At 45.0% G+C, this 22,147-nt stretch overlaps 1 protein-coding gene across 1 annotated transcript; it reads right to left on the bottom strand.

The window, feature by feature from the left end:
- Nucleotides 1–1,360: 1,360 nt before the first annotated feature.
- Nucleotides 1,361–21,039, bottom strand: FAM83F (family with sequence similarity 83 member F). The gene is made up of 5 exons (XM_038387741.2): nucleotides 20,514–21,039; nucleotides 12,891–13,058; nucleotides 8,400–8,521; nucleotides 7,017–7,756; nucleotides 1,361–2,663 (listed from the first exon to the last, which is right to left on the bottom strand). The coding sequence occupies exons 1-5, from the start codon at nucleotides 20,955–20,957 to the stop codon at nucleotides 2,599–2,601; spliced, it is 1,539 nt and encodes a 512-aa protein (XP_038243669.1). The 5' UTR covers nucleotides 20,958–21,039; the 3' UTR covers nucleotides 1,361–2,598.
- Nucleotides 21,040–22,147: the final 1,108 nt, after the last annotated feature.

Here is a 22,147-nt window from a genome sequence, read left to right as displayed (position 1 = left end):
CCACAGACTTGACGTCTAACAACTGTCTGACCAATTAGAAAGTGTATGAGAAGCAATCCTGGCCATGGTTAACAATTACTTTATCAGAGATTGAAGTTAAACAAATACAAGTAAAAAGAGAAAAATCTCCAAACCAAGAAGAGGAGAATAGAATCAAGACAAACTAAGCCACTCAGTTTATAAGGAGCAAGCCATGTCAGATAACCCTGGAAATACTCACATATGTGAGTAGCCCTGCTTAATTCAGTGGCACTACTCATGTATGAAGTTATTCACGTGTTTAAGTGATGGTGTAAACCGCTACCTGTGCTGTGTTACTGGGAAGGGGAAGCTTTGTAAAGAGCTGCTGTTAGGTTAGAGTTGGTTGAACCAGTTGCAGGGGTACCGTCTGTTCCCAGGCTGGCTAGACTGATTGGCAATCACTTTGTCAACTCACATTGGAATGAGCATACTCAGTAGAATGAGGGAAAGATACCATGGCCAGCTTAAGGTCAAGTGAGGTTCTCGTGAGCATGTTCAGCAGTAGAAGCAGTTCACTTGTCATTGATATTAAATATACTGCACATGCCTAGTGCAACAGCTTATGACTGTTTGCTGTCCCTATAAAGTAGGGAGGGACAGAGAATTCCATTCACGTTCTTATACCAAACCCACCATCATGGTATTTGAGAACCAGACCTGCTGATTGGAAGAAATTTGCTACAATGAGCAACTTCCAGGCAGGGCATAGGCTGTGGACAGGATGCAATTAGGGGTATGAAACTGCTTCTGTATGAGGAGAGATTAGTAAGACCTAGGGACGGCTCCAGGCACCAGCTTTCCAAGCAGGTGCTTGGGGCAGCATTCAGAATGGGGCGGCAGACCGTGTCCCGCAGTGGCACTTTGGCGGCAGCTCCGCTGCTCTTCCGGGTGCAGTGGCAATTTGAGGGCGACTGCTTGGGGCGGCAAAATTGGTAGAGCCGCCCCTGATAAGACCAGGACTTTTCAGCTTGGAAAAGAGATGACTAAGGGGGGATATGATTGAGGTCTATAAAATCATGATTGGTGTGGAGAAAGTTAATAAGGAAGTGTTATTTACTCCTTCTCATAACACAAGAACTAGGGGTCACCGAATGAAATTAATAGGCAGCAGGTTTAAAACAAACAAAAGGAACTATTTCTTCACACAACACACAGTCAACTTGTGAAACTCCTTGCCAGAGGATGTTGTGAAGTCCAAGATACAACTGCATTCAAAAAGAACTAGATAAATTCATGGAGGATAGGTCCATCAATGGCTATTAGCCAGGATGGGCAGGGATGGTTTACCAGAAGCTGGGAATGAGCGACAGAGAATGGATCGCTTGATTATTACCTGCTCTCTTCATTCCCTCTAGGGCACCTGGCATTGGCCACTCTCAGAAGACAGGATATTGGGCTAGATGGACAATTGTATGACCCAATATGGCCGATCTTGGAATGTGTGCTGAACTTTGTTCATTTTCTTTAAAGAAACCATACTTCCTTTGCTGTGTTCAATAACGTGCTAGTACAAATATATTTGTATTTAAGTGGTTATTTACCATTATGATGTATTTTTCTTACAAATCACTGAGAGTTTATTGAAGGCAGCATATTGTGGTGATCTGCATGGCAAAAATTCACTCAAACATGTCAGGACAAAATACTAGTCCAAATATTGAATGAATCCAATGAGGGTGTGCACAATAACTGGTGTCTCCATATATTTATGGGATGGGGACCTCTATTTTTATGTATTTGGAAGGGGAAGGTTAACTAAAAATGTAAAGTAAGCCAGATGTTTGAAACTTTCACCCATCTCTCCTTGTCTTTCAGCCTTCAAGATGTGCCCTTTACTTACTCACTTTCCATTAAGACCAAGATGGCACGGAATTAATGATTAAACTGATTTTATGATTAATCTCCTGTGGCCCTATAAAATCTTGCAGCACTCCTTGCCATCCCAGGCCTGGGACTCCACATGCACCTTGATCTTGGTCTGAAGCATTCCCTTATATTCCAAACCTTGTCTTCTCCTGAAGGGAAATTATTACCAAATCATTCAGCTCAGTTGTTAGTTTTATGATAAAGTGAAGAGCTAGCATACTAACCCCTGGGCTCTTCCAGCCAAATACAGCTTCTTCATCCACTGAATCTTCTAGCTGTCCCTGCTGATAACAGAAATCTATAGAAATCCATGGACAAGGAAAATCCACATGGTCTGCAGATTTCACAATTTTCTCCCAAATGATTTCCTTTTGAGTCTGTAGCTAGATAGATTGAAATAGCTGCATTAAGAAGTGGAAAGCTCCCCTGCATTCATCTCAATGCAGGCTTAGCTCTGAGTTCCAATTATCACAGTTAAATATTGACATTAATACTTTCACCGCTAATCCTTACATAGGAACCATCCACATTTTTATGCTTTATGCATCACGTGTGCTTTCACTGGAGGTGCAAGCTGCATCCTGGACATTTATAGTGGTTTGAAAGACCATTTGTGTGAGAACAAGTCTGCAAGTTTCAAATAGGTAAGAAGTCATACATTCCATCAAATGCTCTTTTGGGGTCTTCAATTCTCCTGACATTCCTTCCAGATCAAGACATCACACAAGCTGACTGTTTGGTTTTATCCCCTGTGGGAGAGTTTGGGTTCATTTTACCTATAATAAAAAGGTTAAAAAAATAATATAAAGATTTTTATAAAAAACTTTCAGTACACAACTTTCAACTCTCTCTCATTATATTGCTTGTTTTAGACCCACATTCACCCCTCTTTTTTGGGGGGAGCGAGAAAGGGGGGACCATCTCACTTTCTAACTGTGAAATCAGGAGACACCCAAAAAAAAGGCAGACTCCAGAAACAAAAGATAACAAAGCTTTACAATGACTAGAGAAATGAGCTCTATTTCCTGGCCTGTAAGTATGACCGCCTGAACTATGGTCTCCTCAGCTCACAGAAGGCAAGAAAGGCCAGATCTGGTCACTGCTTGCCTGGGACACTTCCAAAGAGTTAGAGATGAAAAAAGGCTACTGGATCAGCTTGTCCACCTAAGCAGTGCAGCCTTAGTCCCTACAATATGTTCTGCAGTACTTTACTCACTCTAGTTTCAAATGCCCAGAAAGCTAGGGCTTCCAAAACTTTTCTTCAGACACAAATCTGGGGTGTAATAAACCCACATTTAAGTGTCATATCTAACCTAAATAGTCATGTTCCGAGTTTCATTCCATTACTCCTAATCATCCCCTGGCCACCACTCTCAACAGTTTCCTTCTTTCCCTCTCCTCCCTGATGTCTGAACCCTTTAATACTTGTAAAGTTATCCTATCCACCTTAGGCAGCAGATAACTAAACTAGATGTATTTCATTCAACATAAAAGATGCTGGTGGGGGAGGCTGCTCAAGATCCAGGGGGTAACACTTTTATTAAAAATGGAGTCCTCAAGCAGTATACACTGGGACATCACCTTATCAGAAATCCCAGTAAGTGGAGGCTAGGCTTCTGATCATGGCATTACCCCCAGTCTTCACAGGTGAGGTCTCTACAACCCACACACTTTGTAACTATCTCTGGCTATATCTAATTCTGGTATAGTCTTCTGGAATGTAAACAGCCAGTAAGATTTTTCAAGTCCTGCCACAAAGCTTACTTCTGTCCCTTCTTACTATTAACTGAGCCTGAGCCACAGACTGCTAGAGGCCAGGACAGTTTCTCTCAGATAGTGATCAATACAAGCAATGGGAATCTGGTCTCTCTATGTATTTGTACCATGGCATCTGTCTCTACAGTTAAATATAATTAATAATGACTTTAGAGGATGTGTGCGCAGGTAAGGGTAACCAAGTAACCAAAGGGTTAATACATGCTTGCATGAATCTTTAAAAAACACATGCATCTAATTCAAAGTGTGAAGCTTTGGATAATTGCACCCAACTGCATTCAAAGCACCTCGGTTGTATTCCAAGCTTCCCCTCCAGCCTCAAACACAGCACTGCAGTATTCCTCACTTAGGCCGACATCGAGCCACCCTTGGAGTTTTAAAATGAAACCAGCCCCGAAGTTATCTGAGTAGTAAGAAGTGCCTCACATTTTCTTGAAGCACGAATGCCACTCCACATCCAGGCCCAAGAAGTTTTATTAAACCCTCAAGCAGCATGTTATTAACAAAGAAACCATATGATCTTATTAACGTACCCCTTGTTCTCCTCTTTCCCCCTAGTCCCCACTTCTCAAGTGTTACCTTGGGGCCTGAACCTTACTCTTGGAGTAGCCACATTGATTAGAGAAGGTTGCAAGATCAAGCTCTTTGACTATAAGCATTTTGGGGCAGAGACTGTGATCCAAATTCTAAGGCAATGCTTAAGTTATATCCCTCCTCCACCCTTATATTCATACTCCCTTAGATCCACTTGCACCCACTGTTGTGGTGTCAGGTCACCTACACTTTTGAACCAGCACCTCTTTCTTATTTGTATAAACCTAAATAAGAGACCCACATGCAGAAGTGACCCTAGCTATTTTGCCACCCGCTCCCAGCCGCCAAGCAAAAAAAAAAGGCCAGCCAATCAGATCAGAGGTAAAAAAGCCCAGTGGCAGAATGCTACCTGGAAGTTTGTACCCAGGGTGACTGCCGTACTTACGCCCCTCCCAAAAAAACCCTCAAAATGTAAGCCACCCACATGACCACCAAGTTCGCTGTTGACTTTAGATTTCTAAGATTTTTGCTGCATTTTCTTTATAAATTAATACCAAGTATAAACTTTGAGTGAGTTTTCTTTTTACCATCTCATTATTCATATACTACCCCAAATTGTGGTAGGTGACTTACAGCAGTGGTTCTCAACCTTTCCAGACTACCCTTTCAGGAGTCTGATTCGTCTTGCACACCCCTAAGTTTCAACTCACTTAAAAATTATTTGTTTATAAAATCAGACATAAAAATACAAAAGTGTCACAGCCACACTATTACTTATGCTTATTGCTTATGCTCCCATTTTTACTATACAATTATAAAATAAATGAATTGGAATATAAATCTTGTACTTACATTTCAGTGTATAGTCTTTAGAGCAGTATAAATAAGTCACTGTCTGCATGAAATTTTAGTTTGCAGACTTTGCTAGTGCTTTTTATGTAGCCTGTTGTAAAACTAGGCAAATATCTAGATACATTGATGTACCCCCCTGGAAACCTCTGAATACCCCCAGGGATACATTTGCCCCTGGTTGAGAACCACTGACTTACAGTACTGATAGGAAGACACAGCTCATGCCCTAGAAAGGTAACAACCTCATTTTGAAATAACATGTGGGAGTGACAGGGTGGTGGGAGAACTATTTTACAACAGCTAGAGTCAGGGGTTAGAAATATAGGCTCTCTATCACTTTAAATTGGCTCTTTAGAGAGACAGGTGGGAAAACAGACTCAACAGTTCTCTAGTTTTGTCACTAGAGGGTACTGAAAGCCCTTAGGTCAACCCATCCGATTCCAATAAGTCTACAGATTTCCAACCTCCGTGAAAGGGGACCAGCAGAGTACCTAACATATACTATCTGTGCAGAGAATATGCAGTCACTTGAGATGGGGGAGGGGAGGGCTCACTCCCAACTTCCCAAATTCTAAGGGAGGCCTCCAAAATGGATCTATTGTGGCCAGATTAGAACATTCTCATCTTGTTTCAATCTGTATTAAGTAGCTTTAGGATTTAACTCTCTCTCAGCAGAAATATTTCTAAGAATCCAACCAAGGGCAGTTTTTTAATCTCATCTTTCTCCCCAATACCCTCCTCACTTTCTTGGTCTCTGGAGTCTCGTTCCATTTTTTAAAAATGGCAGTTTCAGACTTATCAAATCTCCGCTCTTCCCCCACACCAAATGTCCCATTTCATATTCTTTTGGGCATACAATGATCCCTGGTTAAGATGGGTCAGGAAGAAATTACTCCCCTAAGGTCCCCAAAGTGTAGGGCACAACCCCTAGGGGGGCACAGAGGAACATTCAGGGGGTGCAGCGGGGTCTGGAGCACCCCCTCCCACGCAGGTGCGGAGGGAGTGCCCCCCATCTCGACTCCAGCCCTGCCCCCAGCTGCAGCCCCTGACCCGCAGTTCCAGCTCCGACCATGGCTCCGGGGGAAGGTGGGCGGGCAGACTGGGTAACAGGGGGTGGGGGTCACCAAAAAAGTTTGGGGACCATTGCCCTAACATACTTTATTCCCCTGCTATATGTGTTCTGGTTTTGCAACTCTCTCCACAGCATCCAGCATGGGTCACTGTCAGAGAGGGTGGACTAGTCTGGATAATCTATAGGTTTGTTCCAGTCTGTCAACATCTAAACCTTTCAGGAACTAGTGTGTGAAGGGGATTTGCCAGTTTTGAATTCACTTGAGTCACTGAAAACTAACTTGGACAAAGTCGTTGAAGGACATGTCGCAAGCACTGATCATGGCCATGTTGCGATAACTCCCTAGCTTCTAATTCCATAATGATCTCCCCCACATTTGATGGGGGGGATGGAGAAGGAGTAGATTATGTAGGATTCTCCCACTGTTTTCCCTCCCGCCATAACCTTGTCATAGTAACTCTATATCCAGTCAAGTAAAGCTGAGCAGGTTAGGTGGTAGGAGACATCTAAAACCTGTCCATGCAACTGTGCACTGACAAAAAGGTCCCTCAAGTACAACACAAGGTTCTCTGCTAGCACCTAAGAGGGCTGTGAACCACTAACACTGCTTCCAGCTGGGGAGCAAAGTACCTGTGCCTAGGACCTTTTTACACGGGAAGGTGGGGAAATAAGAGAGAAATTCACCCTCCCCACCTCCAGACCATCAAAGGAAGTCACATGAGAAGTGCAAGTCTCACAAAATTTCCCCTTAAAAATGCCTGCAAGATTATTTTGTTTCATTGGCCTCAGTTGCTCTCTGTGTCATTTTAAGGAAGAGAGGAAAAGAAATGGTTGGAGCTGCCCTCATCTGCCTACGCTGGGGGAGCCCAGGGGAACCGTAGTGGAGGTGGTTTACCTGAGATGCCCACACTACTCCGAATGCTGACAGGGCTGAAGCTGATCAGGTCCTCGCATGCTGTCTTCACGATCACAAACTCGTCTCCTGAGAGTCCCTCACTGGCAAAAGAATTGGCCTCAGTTTTCATGACTGGGGGCTGTTTAGCTTTCCTGCTGAAAAACCCGCTGCCAAACCTCTTACCCTGCTTGGAGTTGGTTTCACCATTGGTAACAGAGCTGCTAGCCTCCTCGTCCTTTTTGGTGTTGCGAATAGACTCCCTGGATATGGACTTATGTTTCAGACCCCGATGGAACCAGGAGAGCAATCTCTGGGGACTCCGGTTCACTCTCCCCAAGCTCTCGAGAGGTGGCAGAATTTCTGGTAGCACCTGCTCCACCGTGATCAAGTCATTCAGAAACTGATTCAGCCGCTTCTTTGACTCACTTTCCTCCTCATTCCTTTCCAGTTTCTCCTCTGCCTCCTGCCTCTGGCGTGAAGCCCAGAACATTTCACGAGGGGCAGCCCCTGTCACTAGACCATACTTGGGGTTGATCATCTTACGAGACACAGTGGAGGAGCGAAGCTCTGCTATCCCAGCTCCTGAATGAAAAGGGCTAGCAATATTCAGCTCCTTGTAGAGATTGACCTCCTCAGAGATGGCGTAAAGCTCACGAAACTCAATGTCAAACATCTCCACGTTCTGCCCCGTCAACAACAGGAGGATGTTTCTGTCGATGTGGGATGAGCTCCAAGTGAAGCTGGCAGAGAGAAGTCACTGTTAGATTTTTGCATGGAGATAGGGAGACCTGACACCTCTCCAAACACCTCTCCAGCCCACCTCTGAACTCTCAGCATTCAGAAACACACAACACTGCAACCATGTGACGAATATCTTACCCACTTGAGTGGCATTGTATACGTTTTTAAGTCTGTTCTTCATTGTACAGGTGGACAAATCTGGTAGAGAAAGCTGTGATACCTTAAAGTACAGTTTCCCCATCTGGACAAGGACACTGGTAACCACACTTAACCTGCTGTTGCTGAATTGGCAGGAGGGTTCTCTATACTGCCCTGCTAACTTCTTCTAGATAGCAAACTGGCCACAGTGGATGCTGGGGAATCCCATTTGGCCATTGGCTGATGAGGAGGAGGAATTCGCTCATTCATGGAAAGTTCTGTTGACACAGGGATACTCTATCCTTCAAAAATTAGTTCTGTGTTCTCTATCCCACATCAGACTTCTACAAAGAGCTCAACTGGACACAGCAGCCTTGCTAGGAAATGGACTGGACAACTGTTAGGGAATAAAAAAAGGAGGAGGCTGCTCCCCAACTCCCCTAGGTAAAGCATGGGGTAGACCTTATACAAAGAACATGGGCATATCCTGGGTGAGCAACGCACCTGTAGGACCCAGTGGCCACTTTTTCACCATCCACCATCAGGAACCGGGAGGCCAAGGTGCCTTTGATCTTCCCTGATGGCATATAGAACCCAACTCCCGTCACAAAACGTACACGGATGTTCTAACAGGAAGGTGAAAAAACAAATCACAACAAATCATGCATATAGAGAATCAGATAATCCTGCAGCTCCAGGCGCCACTATCCCTGTCATCTCATCTCACCTCATCCCATGCTAGAGCTTATTTCACATTGGCCAACAGAATTCAGAAAAGTTGCAGAAGGGATAATTCAAGGCAGAATGTACTTCTGCTATCTGTCCTAGCTGGTCACTTATTTTCTATACAGGTCACTCTCCTCCATCAATCTGTAGGCCTGTCCAATACGTTAAATGTGCTTGCAACTCTGCCTACCTCATTCTCCTTTTCATCCCAGCACTGAGAAGTCTAAAATGCAGGTGGGACAAAGCTTTCAAAATCTAAGGGAAGAAAGTGATCCTCAGTCCCCAATTCCGAGCTGCAACCTCAGGAGACCCAGCCCAGGTGGGCGAGTGAATCAACAGTAGCATTTTTGCACTCTCTGAATCCCTGGGTCCACCCCCAGTCACCCATAAGCCACTCTGCCAGTCCAGACTAGCTAGAGAACAGTGCATTGTGGCTACATAAACTCCTAACCTCTGCATATTCCTTTGCTGAGACGATGGTGGAAAGGAGACTCTCCTACGGGAAGATCCACTTGGTGTTAATTTAAAGGGGCTGAAATGGAGACCTGAGTCAGGGCCTCAGGCACTGGTCTCGTTTGTGTTGTCATAGTGATAAAGTAGGGCTTGGTAAACGGAGGCAAATTAAAAGTCTGGACAATTTTATTATCAGAGACAACAAGAGGAGAGAACATCCCAATTTTCTGGAACATTCCAGTAGGAGAGATTCCGCTGGCCTTCCATAATGGAGGTTTCCTAGTCTCCTCCTGCTACAGTAAGAGGAGAACTCGTCTCCTTACCAGTGGGTTGGGAAGGATTCTGGCCACTGCAAAGAGATCAGAGGGCATGACAGACCACAGAATCCTCTTTGAGAGATTTGGTGGTATAAGGGTCAGTTGTACTAATGTCCCAAGTAGACTAGAAAAATGCTGACTTAAGGCTATCTGCCTTTTAGTGTCAGATGTCTATCTGCACATAACATACAAGAACAGTACAACAACAAACAAGTGCTATGCTGTTTCGACCTATGTCATATTGTTAAAGAACCATGTGGCCCTGGCTGTACCAGTCTGGATTTCCAGCCATAGGTGAACTTACTGTGAACAAAGGAATCCAGAATTCTTTTAAAATCCTAGTTTTCTGAATATAATATGTAATTTTTAATCTGTTCATCATATTGGTTGTATTTGTTCAATAGCAATGCTGCAGTGTCAGTACAAATTCTGACTAAATAATAAATTATAATACTTGCAATCATATACTACTTGTATGTTTGAAGTGCTGTGCAGACATTAGCTAGTTAATGCACCACAATACCCCATAAGTATTACTACTCTATGTCACAGACGGGGACCTGAGAAAGTCAAAGTGACTTGCTCAAGCCTCATAGTGAGTCATGTGCGTGGGATGCTGAATGCAGGTCAGGGAGAACACACCAGAAGAAGGGTGTCCTGTCCGGTGTTTATTATAACATTTTTATCCATCTGGTTTTCCACTGAAGATCTTTTTCTATTTAACCAACCTGGATTTTGCTGTATGCCAGTCAATAGCCCATGATCTGCAAACAGAATGACCTCATTTTTTCAAATCAGTCAAAAAAAGGTACAAGAGGTTATGTGACTTTTTTTTTTTTTTTAAACCAGGAAGCAATCTGTCTAGAGCAGTCTGTGTGAGCACACAGCCAGCTGTGTTACAACAGTATTTAGCAAGTGGAGGTTTCACTGGATTTGCACATTGCATTTCCTGCTTTTGGTAAAAAGAATTCAAATTTGATTTTCTTTTAATTACTGTGATCTAAAAATGATTCTTTACATGTGCACAGAGGGAATAGAAAGATACAACAACAACAAAAATCACCCAAATACCCTGTAACAGTGTGGAGACAAAGATATATCGATATGGCTTCATGTGCAGAAAACACAAACAACATGCAATATAGTGACTATACCACATCAATTACCTCCAAAAACATGCATTTCTATAACGTCTCTTACCCTGAAAGATCTCAAGGTACTTAAAGATTGATAAATAAACTATACAGAGGGAACAGTATCCCTCCACTGAAATGTATTCACCTCTAGGACGGAGCACTACTATGCTATTAAATAGCTTAAGGGTATGTCTACATTTGAGCTGGGACGTGCGATTCCCAGCTTGCGCAGACGTATCCATGCTAGCTCTGCTCAAGCTATCACCCTAAAAACAGCAGTGTGTCTGCATCACCCTAGGTTGCCTCTCAAGTTAGCTGCCCCAAGTACAATCTCGTCCAACTCCCTGGGTATGTACTTAGGTGATTCGCCTTAGCTGCTGTGGACACACTACTATTTTTAGGTGCTAAGCTAGGAATCACACCTCCCAGCTCAAATGTAGATGTATCCTAAGAGAAAGAATACGATATCCAGTTGAAGCAGAGTGCAATTTCCTAAATTAAAATACGGCCAGAACATTTCTTAAGAGTTTAAAAAAAAAATCAGAGTGCTATGGGATCATTTAACGACTGCAACTAATCAGCATCTTGGTGTTAAGGCTCACTTGGAAGATAGCACTTCCAGCAGCAGACCACCCCCTTATTACCATGTCAGGACCTTAGTTCAATGTGAACACAGGGGAAAGTGCCATCTATTCAGTCATCAGCACCACCACTTCTTGCAGAACCTTTGTGTTCCTTGGAGGTCTCCCATTCCAGAACTGATCTAGCTTGATCCTGCTTAACCTGTAAGATCTGAGGAAAACCCAGCAAAAGGTGATATGGCTACTGGCTATTTAGCTGGGTGAAAGTAAAAACTACTATCCCTGAGGAGATCAGAGGTCTGACTTCATTGCAAGGCTGGCAGTGAAGCCCACTCATGGGGGAATAAGGCTGAACTCAAGTATTGAAGTCTCCCTCAATGGCAGCAGGAAGCTAAAGTATAAAAGGGGAGTGCAGCCATTACACATTTTTTGAAAAAAGAAAGTAGAGGAAAAGTCTAGACCTCAACTAGAAGCAACCCTCCAGTTTGTATCCATTTAGAAACCTCTGGTTGCAGAAGCCTTGTTTTTATCTACCACACTTGGGCTTCAGGAAACCATATTCTTGGTATTTGAATTCGCTTTGCAATGACTTCAACCACAGGAGACCTGGTTTTCACACTGAGCAATGACCAACGATTTCCTGCTAGGAATCAAAGCAGGCTGGTCATGGCCTCACAGCAAGTTATGGTATATACAGGAAGGGGACCCGTCTGTCTGTCTCTCTCTTTAATGTGAAAATTTTCCTACTGCCCACACAGTGATCCTCATCAGGTAGACTAGACCCAGACCCTTATTCCAGTTCTGTGACACTGGTACATGAACATACTGTAACTGACACCACCTTGGTGTGTTTAGGCCTGAACAGTGGTGCACAAAAATTAGTGACCTCTACCCACAAACCCTGGAGGCAAGCTCTGTAGGCACTCCCATTGGGAGAACCTCCGGGGTACCTCCCATGCAATGCCTTCACCCAGGAAAAACACTCACTCACACACTGGGGTCACAAAATTAGCAGGGAACTTTAGTCCCAGTCTGGCTGAGATAATAGAAGTGAGTTCAGTAAAATAACGAGACAGAATTAGATAACATTCAGACAAACAAAATCGACAGGCCCAAATAATAGTCAGAGAATGACTGAGACCTTTCAGTTCTAGATCAGTTGGAATCCCTGCTCCAGAGGCACATGATTCTCCATGACAAAGTACTCTCCAATCAGGGATGCTTAAGTCAGTCAGGCACAAACCATCCTCAGGCCCCTTCCTACTCAGAGCTCCCCCTCTAAGGTCATTCCTCTGTCTTCTCCTGCTCCACTCAGCACCAGAGAACCATTTTCTTACTCTCCTGCTGTCCAATATGGCTCCTGTCCCCAGCTCCCCTCTGCCAATCAGAACACATTGCAACTAGAAGGGACTCAGCTATCCATCCAAACAGTCTCTGATCCACCCCAAAACTGCAGCAGCTCAGCCCCTTGTTGGAGACACAAAGGCCCTTTAAGCTCTGGCCTGATCTATAATGAAAAGTTAAATCGACTAGGCTACATCATTCAGAGCTGTGAAAAATTTTACACCCATAACACCATAGTTAGGTTGGCCTAACCTCCGGTGTAAACATGGCTAAGTCGAAGGAAGAATTCTTCAGTCAACCTAGCTATTGCTTCTTGAAAAAAAATGAGCTATATTGACAAATAAATCCCCTTCTGTCGACATAGCAAGTGTCTACACCTGGGCATTACACGAACATCTGTACCGTTGACAGGGCCTCCATTGTACCACAGTATATTACCTGGATCTGGAAGCTACTGAGATTCATACACTTGCACATCTCCAGGAAGAACTTCACACCCTCCTCATCCAGGATTATATAGACTGGGATCCGGCGCTTGTATGCTGCGTCCACAATATCCTGGAAGATGTCCCGGTCTGTAAACAGATCCATTACCACCGCAATGATCTGGAAGCAAGGATCGGGCAGAAAGAGAGGTAAGTAAAATACAGTATTAGAGACAGTGTGTTTGCATGTCCACATCTCACTCCTAATATAAAACAAAAGGGTCTGGGTGCCAGGCCAGCTGGGTAGAGAGTATACTCAAGGCAAACTAAAGCGTGAGAGAAACACATGCCTGAACATAATTCAGTAATCTCATTATTTCATGGCATGGCTCCCAGTACCTGCACATGTTAGTTCTTGTTGGGAGCTCTCTTGTCATTTCCAGGGAATGCTGCATATTAATCAGAGGCATGAAGAATAACACAGCCAGCCGCCCAGTTTTCACCTTCACTGTGAGACCTCGCCACCATGTTTGTCTCACAGTGATTTACCTACATGTGAAGAGACCCTGGAAAACCAAGGTTCACCTGCTCAACCCAAGGGGCCAGAGAAATTGTGGGCAGAGGAGACAGAATACAAAGGGTGTGGGGAGAAGCGGGATTTTGTTTTTCTGTTCCATAGATTCCCCTAAGAATTCTCCTACCTGGGCTAGTTCACAAGGAATGCATTTCTATATCTGACCTATGGGGTTCAAACACACTGGCTCATATTTATAACAACAGAGATGGTCTGGCATTCAGTTCTGCGTTTGTTGGTGCTACAAATATCCTCCCCACCCCCTTTCACTTTGAATGCCCAACAAGATACATTTTTCCAACACAAAATTTATTTAAAAAAAATGCAAAAGACTACATTAACATGCTGTTAAACTCACAAAAGTCTGAACAGTCAGTGGTTACAGGTAATTACAAAGCAAGAAGATTGTTGGCACCCTTTACAATATGGAAGGTGATCTCAAAGGGCTTTTCTCTGTGGTCCATCCACACCCTACCTATTCTCCGGTTTTAAAACACTAGAAATATCAAGTCCCAACTTGCCTCTTTCTCCTGAAAGACTTTCCCCAGCCTTTGGAAGGCTGTGAACGAATCACCACAGGAGGCTGGTTTCATTCATTTATAGCAGGCATGTAAACTTGGGCAGTGAGAGGCGCTCTGCCTACACTAGGCTTGGAACAGAGTTGTCTGAATAAAGTTTAAACTCCATTGGCGCTGTTCACAATGGCCAGCAGCATTGTGTTAAACAGATGTAGCATGAAACTATTTTAAACTCTTTTAAACCAATCAGGCAGTATGGTTCCCAGCTCAGTGCAGAAAAGAGCCCCTTTCCTTCAGCTGAAGGTTGGAAGAGGTCCAACTCAGATTTCAAGGGGTAGTAACTACAGCAGGGTGAATAATCCTCACTAGAGAGGCAAATTGAATCTGGGAAAGAGATTGCCCTTGTATGTGCCAAACCATGCCACAGCAGACTCTCTTGTTCCTCACCATACAGACAATGACTTACCACTGCCAAAGACCATTGCTCCACCAGACCCCTTCTGTTCTTAAAAGACAGACAGCTTCCAGCATACTTAGGTACACGTATTTGCCACAGGTGATCAGAAGAGTGAATAAGCTATACACACAACCACCTCTGTGACATAGGGCCAAATATGGCCAGCTAGTGGCAGAACACTGCCCTGTCATCAGATAAAATCTAGGCTGGAGTTCCTGATGCAAAGGTGAAGCCAAGATTCACCTGCTGGGGGGATTAGTGCTATGCGCCATCATGCAGAGGACCCAGATTTCATTCCCAGTCTTTCAATGCCTGGCCATCGTCAGCCCTGCTTATAATAGGGAAACATTTTACAAATTTCTAACAGTTGTACACACTGATTTAGCTCCAGTATTAGTAACATTCTGAGCCCTAGTTTAGACATCCTGCCAATTGTTGTGTTTGACAAGTTTGGTTAAAATTGAAGCACCTGTTCTAAGTAAGTCTACATTCTGTGAGTAATAGTAGTAGCTATGGGAACTCTGTCTACAACAATTGCTAACCCCCAGTGGAGCTGAACGGTACTGACAATGTGGGAAAGTTAAAGAAAATATCTTCTGTAGACTAGACATGGGGTTCTCACAAAAAATGTTTTAGTGGCCTCAGAGTGCGGCCACCAACTCTTGCTGGTGACGGCACTGACACTTTTCCCTAAAATAATTAACTTTAGGAAAAACAAATAAATATGCAGATATACAAATCCAAATCATTGTTATTTATTTACATAGGGTTTTTTCTGGCAGACTCAATAATAAAAATAATGATGTGAAAAGTGATATTTGCATGTTCGTTGATATCACTTTTCATAGCAGACTTACTAGCTAGCTGGGAGGCTATGGAAAGTGATCTTAAAAATACAAGTGTCTCTTTTCACAGTCTCCCAGCTAGCTAGTAAGTCTGCTGTGAAAAGTGATGCTTGCATGTTTGTTAATATCCCTTTCCTCAGCAAGCCCCAAGCCAAATTAAGCCCTGGAAGGTGGGGAGGTAAGAGAGGCAGTGTTCCCTCTAATTTTTCCCACCTATCTGGGGAATTAATTTTATGTGCACCAATATGGAGGTGATGTGTGACACATCACCTTCATATTGGTGCACATAACAAAATTCATGTGGTGGGGTGGGGCCAAGGAGTTCAGAGGGTGGGAGGGGGCTCAGGGCTGGGGGTGCAGGCTCTGGGGTGGGGCCAGGGATAAGGGGTTTGGGGTGCCCAACCCCAGGGTTGAAACCCGAGTCCCCGAGCCTCCCCCCTCCCCCAAGGTGGGTCGAGAACTCACCTTGCTCCTGCAGCATTGTGTCCCACCTGTCTTCAGAGGTGCTGCAGGGCAGCGCATTCAGGAGCAACAGGGAGGGAGGGAGGGAAAGAGACTGATATTTCCTCCCACACCCTATCCTTTATCACGGCCACGCTTGAGAAACACTGGACTACACCCTAATGATTACTTCTATGCAGAAAAGCTGCACCCATGTTCTAGCTTTGTTCTCTGACTTCCCAGCAGAAATGGAGTGTTGCAGGTACAGGCCTGTAGCCAGAGGGCAAGTACTCTATGCTGCCACACACACTCCCTGTTTGGGCAGCTCATTCTCCTGGGGCCTGGGAGTACTGCTGAGTCCAAACACCATTTGTTAACAGAAGGGCTGTTGATTAATTGCAGTTAACTCATGTGATTAACTCAAAAAAATTAATTGCGATTAAAAAAAGAATTACGATTAATCACAGTTTAAATTGTGCTGTTAAACACTAAAATACCAATTGAAATTTATTAAATATGTTTTGGATGTTTTTCTACATTTTCAAATATATTGATTTCAATTACAACACAGAATATAAAGTGTTCACTTTATATTATTATTTTTGATTACAAATATTTGCACTGTAAAAATGATAAAGAAATACTATTTTGCAATTCACCTCATAGAAGTTCTGTAGTGCAATCTCTTTATCATGAAAGTGCAACTTATAAACGTAGATTTTATTTTGTTACATAACTGCACTCAAAAACAAAACAATGTAAAACTTTAGAGCCTACAATTCCACTCAGTCCTATTTCTTGCTCAGCCAATCGCTGACAAACAAATTTGTTTACATTTAAGGGAGATAGCGCTGCCTGCTTCTTACAATGTCACCTGAAAGTGAGAATAGGTGTTCGCATGGCACTTTTGTAGCCGGCATTGCATGACAAAGAGATTGCATTACAGTACGTGTATTAAGTGAATTGAAAAATACTATTTCCTTTATTTTTACAGTGCAAATATAATAAAAAATAAATATAAAGTGAGCACTGTGTACTTAGTATTCGGTGTTGAAATTGAAATCAATATATTTGAAAATGTGGAAAACATCCAAAAATATTTAAATAAATGGTATTCTATTATTGTTTAATCGTGTGATTGATTGCGATTAATTTTGTTAATCGCTTGTCAGCCCTTATTAACAGTAATGCTTGTCCAATCTTATTTAACTCTAGCTTTTGCTATGGTTTTTCCATGTACACTGAGGCAGCCAGTCCAATGGTTAGAACACAGGAATGAATATCAGGTGAACCTTTGTACTATTCAAATCTTTGCCAATAACTCAGTGTGACCTTGGGCAACTTAGAGAGAAGGCCGGTGAGATAATATCTTTTATTGGACCAACTTCTGTTGATGATATTATCTCATCCATCTTGTCTCTCTAATATCCTGGGACTGACACAGCTACACCGCAACTGCATACAACTTCAGCAATGTAATCAACCTCACTATGCCTCAGTTTATAAAATAGGGATAGTACCTACCTTTTGTAAAGTTGTTTCAGATCCTCCAATAAAAGGCACAGGAGAGGCACAGACTATTATCACCTTAGCGTGGCAGATGCAATAAGCTAGACTAAAACAGTGGGAGGGGGAGGGCAAAATACTCCACAGTAATTGCCCCAAGACCAAGAACAAACAGCAAGAGAGAAACATTCTGCACCTCCTGTACATCATCTCTTCCTCCAGCACTCTGGGCAGAAATCTTTATTACATTCCACCCCTCCTCTTGTGATGAGCAGTCCCTTTTCTGCCTGGGCTACATCAAGCCTAGGTGGGGACTGTCACCTGCTTACATTTGCCTTGGTAAACAAAATAATGTCACAAAAATGATGCCTTGGTTTCTCAAATAAATGCTGGGCCCTAGTTCCCCTGCAAACTGTAGGAATGGGATACACCCATGAAAACAATGACGTCCCTGAAATTTTCTGAAAATAGGTGACAAATGCTCACCATTTGGCACTTGCCCCAGGATGTTTGTAATGCTGGCACAAATAGCGTATCCCTGTTTACAAATTGGCAATGACTGTGCCATAGGGAAAGATGCAGACAGGGTTACCTGGTGATGATCTCCCTAGATTATCTGGAAAAGTGACAAAGAGCAATTCAGAGTATGTGGGGCTACCCCTACCACAGTTTCCCACCATCTTTATCTATAACATGGGGCTAGTTATTTCTGTAGTGCCACAGGTGTGCCTGACTCTTTACGGACATGTAGAGGATTGGCAAATAATACTAGTCTACCTCACAGTGGTGAGGAGGCTTCATTTATTAATCTTTGTAAAACACTGATAAGCCTTAGAAATGTGCCGTGTGTTATCAACACCTGCTCAGCCCCCCTCTGCAAGGGGAGAAAGAAGCTGCCCCTAAGACCATGTTTTTTAGTGTCTAGCAAAGTTACAAATTTAAGCTCCCAGGGTCATTTGTGAAAAGTGTTTGCCCATTGGTAACTGGTATTTTAATCTTTTATAATTTTTCTGTGCAAGTTCATTTGAGAGCATAGTGATTATCTGGTTTCATCCACATAGTTGTTTGGGGGGCATTTAGTGCACTGCCTGAGGTACACCACATGTTATGATAGACACATGTAAGACCCATGGATCTTGAAAGGTGTGATGTGGGTGGTAATGGTCATTCTAGCAGTGTAGATATAACAGATGCAAAACTTGCAGATGTTCTGGCAAGGTCTGGTGGCGCTTTGAGCTCATGGTTCCTGGTCTGTGATGAGCTTGCGTCTGAGAAGCTTGGTGAGTTGTTAGAAGGCTAGAAGGGGGAGGCGGGTGAGGGAGGGGTTAGGAAACATTTCTTTCAGGATGTGGTCCCCATTGAGTATGGTGTGTAATAATTTAGTGATACCCTATGGGTATCCAGGGTGGGGTGGAGGGTGACAAATAGGGGTGACAGATGTTCCCCCCCCACGTATTGAAGCAGGTTCTCTTGGGGTATCTAAGCAAGCTGTTCCAACATGTATTTAGCTGACCTGACCTTTCCCAGACCTAAAAAGAAGAGTTCCGTGTAGCTCGAAAGCTTTTCTCTCTCACCAACAGAAAGCGGTCCAATAAAAAACTATTACTTCACACACTCTGTCTCCAAGATCCGGGACCAACATGGCTGCAACAATATTCTCTAGGTCAGTTCACATGAGCATGACAGGCAGGTTTATCTAGACAGGGCCATTAAATGTCCATGCAATCACCTTCGCACTGGGAGGAGCACAGGTTTTTCAGTTTGTCCAAGTCAGCAAAACAAACAAAAAACCCCCCCAGCAACTTTTGGCCACTTTGGCCTTCAGGTACAGAGGCTGAAACAGCCCAATTCCTCACCACCCTGCCCCTTGTCTAGATATTTACACCAGTGCAAAATAGATGTAAAATGCTACTAACTCAGAATAAAAACATTTCACAGCCACTTTGCATTGGTGTGTGACTACATAAGGTGCAGGTGAACAATTAATCAGGCCTTCATTATTCAGAGTGGGGGAAGAAGGGGAATATGTAGTTTGAAGAAGGAATCTTTTCAGAAAACTGCTTCATATCCTGTCTCACATAGCGGATTCATTGTGAAAATCTTTGCAAGAGATGTGTGTATACGGGGAGACCCAAATGGCACCCATTACCCTCAGAAAAGCAGCAGGGAAGGGGAGGGATCAAGTAGCCTCCCCATTTGATACCTTTGGAAGAACCAACACCAAAGGAAACCTGTGCAAGAAGAGAAGCCATTGTAAGTGCAAAAAGAAAAGGAGTACTTGTGGCACCTTAGAGACTAACAAATTTATTAGAGCATAAGCTTTCGTGAGCTACAGCTCACTTCATCGGATGGGATCTCTTTCCTGGAAGCCTCAGCTCAGCTGACATGAGAAATACTCTTGATACATTCATGTTCCATGCAAACTTTTGGAATCTTCCTATTGGTTTGTATTCTTGGCAGAGAACATTAACAACAGTTCTCTGTCCCCAAAAGGTAAATACAGCTATATATTGTCTCAAATCCAACTGTTTAGCAATCAAGACTGGATTAAGAGAGCATTCAATCACTAAACTATTGATTTAGAAATCCATCAAGAAACGAATCTATCTAAATGTACAGTGTTTAAATAGTTTTACCTACATACGAGAGAGAGAATTGAAACAGACTCTAAATATGTGATTGTCTGAGCCACTGACTCAAACTGACAGTACAAAATGGGCAGCTGATATAAAACCCCATTAACAACGGGGTATCCAGTCCTGGATATAGATTCTTGATGGAGTCACTTTGGCAAAACTTATTTTTTGATTAACAGTAAAGTGACTGGATATAATGAGATGCTGGATAGGACATTAGTGGGTTATAGATCCTGGGGGGCCCATAACTAACTGTCTCCTATTTGACACAGCAAGGAAAGAAAATCAATGTATTGTTGGGGTGTTTTCTCCTCTACTTTTTCCAGCCATGATGACCCTCAAGTTCAAGCACTGTATGCCAGCTCCTTCCCAGAGGCCTCCCAGCATCCTTTACAGTGAAGCTCCGTCTGCCTATGGGACGGCGCCCGTCCCCGCAGTAATCACGCTCTTCACAGGAGGTGCGAGAAAAGGGGCTCAGCGGATGACAAAGTGCAGCGCGGCTGCCCTCTGAGAGGAGGAGCTCAATGGAAACAAGCCACTGAGCAGATCCGCTTCCCCAGGAGCCCGAGCACCAGGGGGCGGGCGGGGGCGTGTGAGCGCCGCAGCCCCCTCCCGGTGCTTTGGGGTGATGAAGTTGGCGGGGGCGGGGACACACTTACCCTCTGTGCCTGCTGGATCGTCTCCCGAACGATCTGCTTGAGGTGCGGCGCGTTCTCCTCCTTCCAGGGGTGGGTGAAGAGACTCACCCGGCTGACGCCCCGGTAGAAGTTCTTGTCCGTCCAGCCCAGGTCCAGCGGCGGCACCTCGGTGTCGGAGCACTCCGGCCAGTAGGCCAGCGAGACGCCCTCGCCGCCGGCCCCGCCGCCCTCCGGCGGCGCATCGGAGCCGCGCCAGCCGGCCGGCAGGGCTCGCAGCTCGCGGCTGGAGAGGAAGTCCCGCAGCTGCCCCTGCTGCAGCCGCTCCCGGTAGGCCGGCTCGCCCCGGGCGACCAGCGCCTCCAGCGCCCGGCGCTGCTCCTCGCTGTAGTAGAACCTGGCCTGGGCCTCGGTCACCTTCTCGTTCACGTGCGTGTCGTCCAGGCAGATCAGCTGGGAGTCCGCCATGCTCGCCGCTCGCCCGCTGCCGCCCGGGCCGGGAGACGGGGCGGGGCCGCCTCACCTGGCCGCGGCCGGCGCCGCCCCGCTGGTGGAGCCGCGGCTGGGGGCGGGCTTGGGCCGGCGACTCTCCCCCGGCGCCCACCGAGCTCTGCGGCAGCCCCTGCCCCTCGGGGCCAAAGCCCGCGCCACCACGCAGGGGCGGGGTCAGCGCCCGCGGAGATGGGGACGGGCCAATGCTTCGTGACGGGCCCGCACAGCCCCCCTGGAAGCCACCCGCCTTTAGTTAGGGGCCTGGACTCACTGGCCACCCTGGGCTCCAGGCACTGGCTGTCCAGCGGTGCCTCAGCCAGCCGGCACCCGCCGCTGGGGCGCCCCGGCGGCTCTGTGCCCTTCCCTCTGCCTCCAGCCGCTGCTGCGAAGGGGAGGGCTGCGGGCCTGGATGGGATTCTCCTCTACAGCTGGGTTGGGAGCATTCCCGGGTGTCTGAGATTGAGCTCTGATGGGTAGCAAGATGTCGGACCTTATACCTGGCAGCGGGCCCAAGAACATAAGAATGGTGACACCCAGTCAGACCAAAGGTCCATCTAGCCTAGTATCCTGTCTTCCGACCATGGCCAACGCCAGATGCTTCAAAGAGAATGCATAGGGCAATCATCAAGAAATTCATTCCCTGCGGTCCAATCCCAGCATCTCTCAGGCCGATGCCTAGGGCCACCCAGCGCATGGAGTTGCAACCCTGACCATCTTGGCTAATAGCCACTGACGGACCTGTCCTTCATAAACTTACCCAATTTTTTTTAATTTCATTTATACTTCTGGCTTTCACAACAGCCCAGGGCAAGTTCCAGAGGCTGACTCTGCCTTGTGTGAAGTAGTACTTCCTTTTTTTAAAAAAAACCCAACAGTTGCCTATTAATTTCATTGTGTGACCCCCTGGTTCTTGTGTTATGTGAAGAAGTAAAGTATTCACTTTCTCTGCACCATTCATGACTTTATAGACCTAACATAACAGCAGCTGTACTGGGTCAGACCAAAGGTCCATCTAGCCCAGCATTCAGTCTTCTGACAGTAGCCAATACCAGGTGCCCAAGGGAATGAACAGAACAGGTAATCATCACCAAGTGATCCATCCCGTCACCCATTCCCAGCTCTATCATGTCCCCGCAGTAGTCTCTTTTCCAAGGTGAATAGTCTGT

The sequence above is a fragment of the Dermochelys coriacea genome, chromosome 1, assembly GCF_009764565.3.
Source record: "Dermochelys coriacea isolate rDerCor1 chromosome 1, rDerCor1.pri.v4, whole genome shotgun sequence".
NCBI lineage: Eukaryota > Metazoa > Chordata > Testudines > Dermochelyidae > Dermochelys > Dermochelys coriacea.
Note: the sequence above shows the minus strand (reverse complement) of the source record. Positions and strands in the feature narration are given on the sequence as shown.

What these genes read in the sequence shown, in the direction of transcription:
- FAM83F (XM_038387741.2), bottom strand. Translation starts at nt 20,957, where the DNA reads ATGGCGGACTCCCAGCTGATCTGCCTGGACGACACGCACGTGAACGAG. An exon ending in CGATCCAGCAGGCACAGAGG is followed by an intron (nt 13,059 to 20,513) that starts GTAAGTGTGTCC and finishes CCTTGCTTCCAG; the next exon opens with ATCATTGCGGTGGTAATGGA. An exon ending in GAGTAGTGTGGGCATCTCAG is followed by an intron (nt 2,664 to 7,016) that starts GTAAACCACCTC and finishes TTTTTATTATAG; the next exon opens with GTAAAATGAACCCAAACTCT.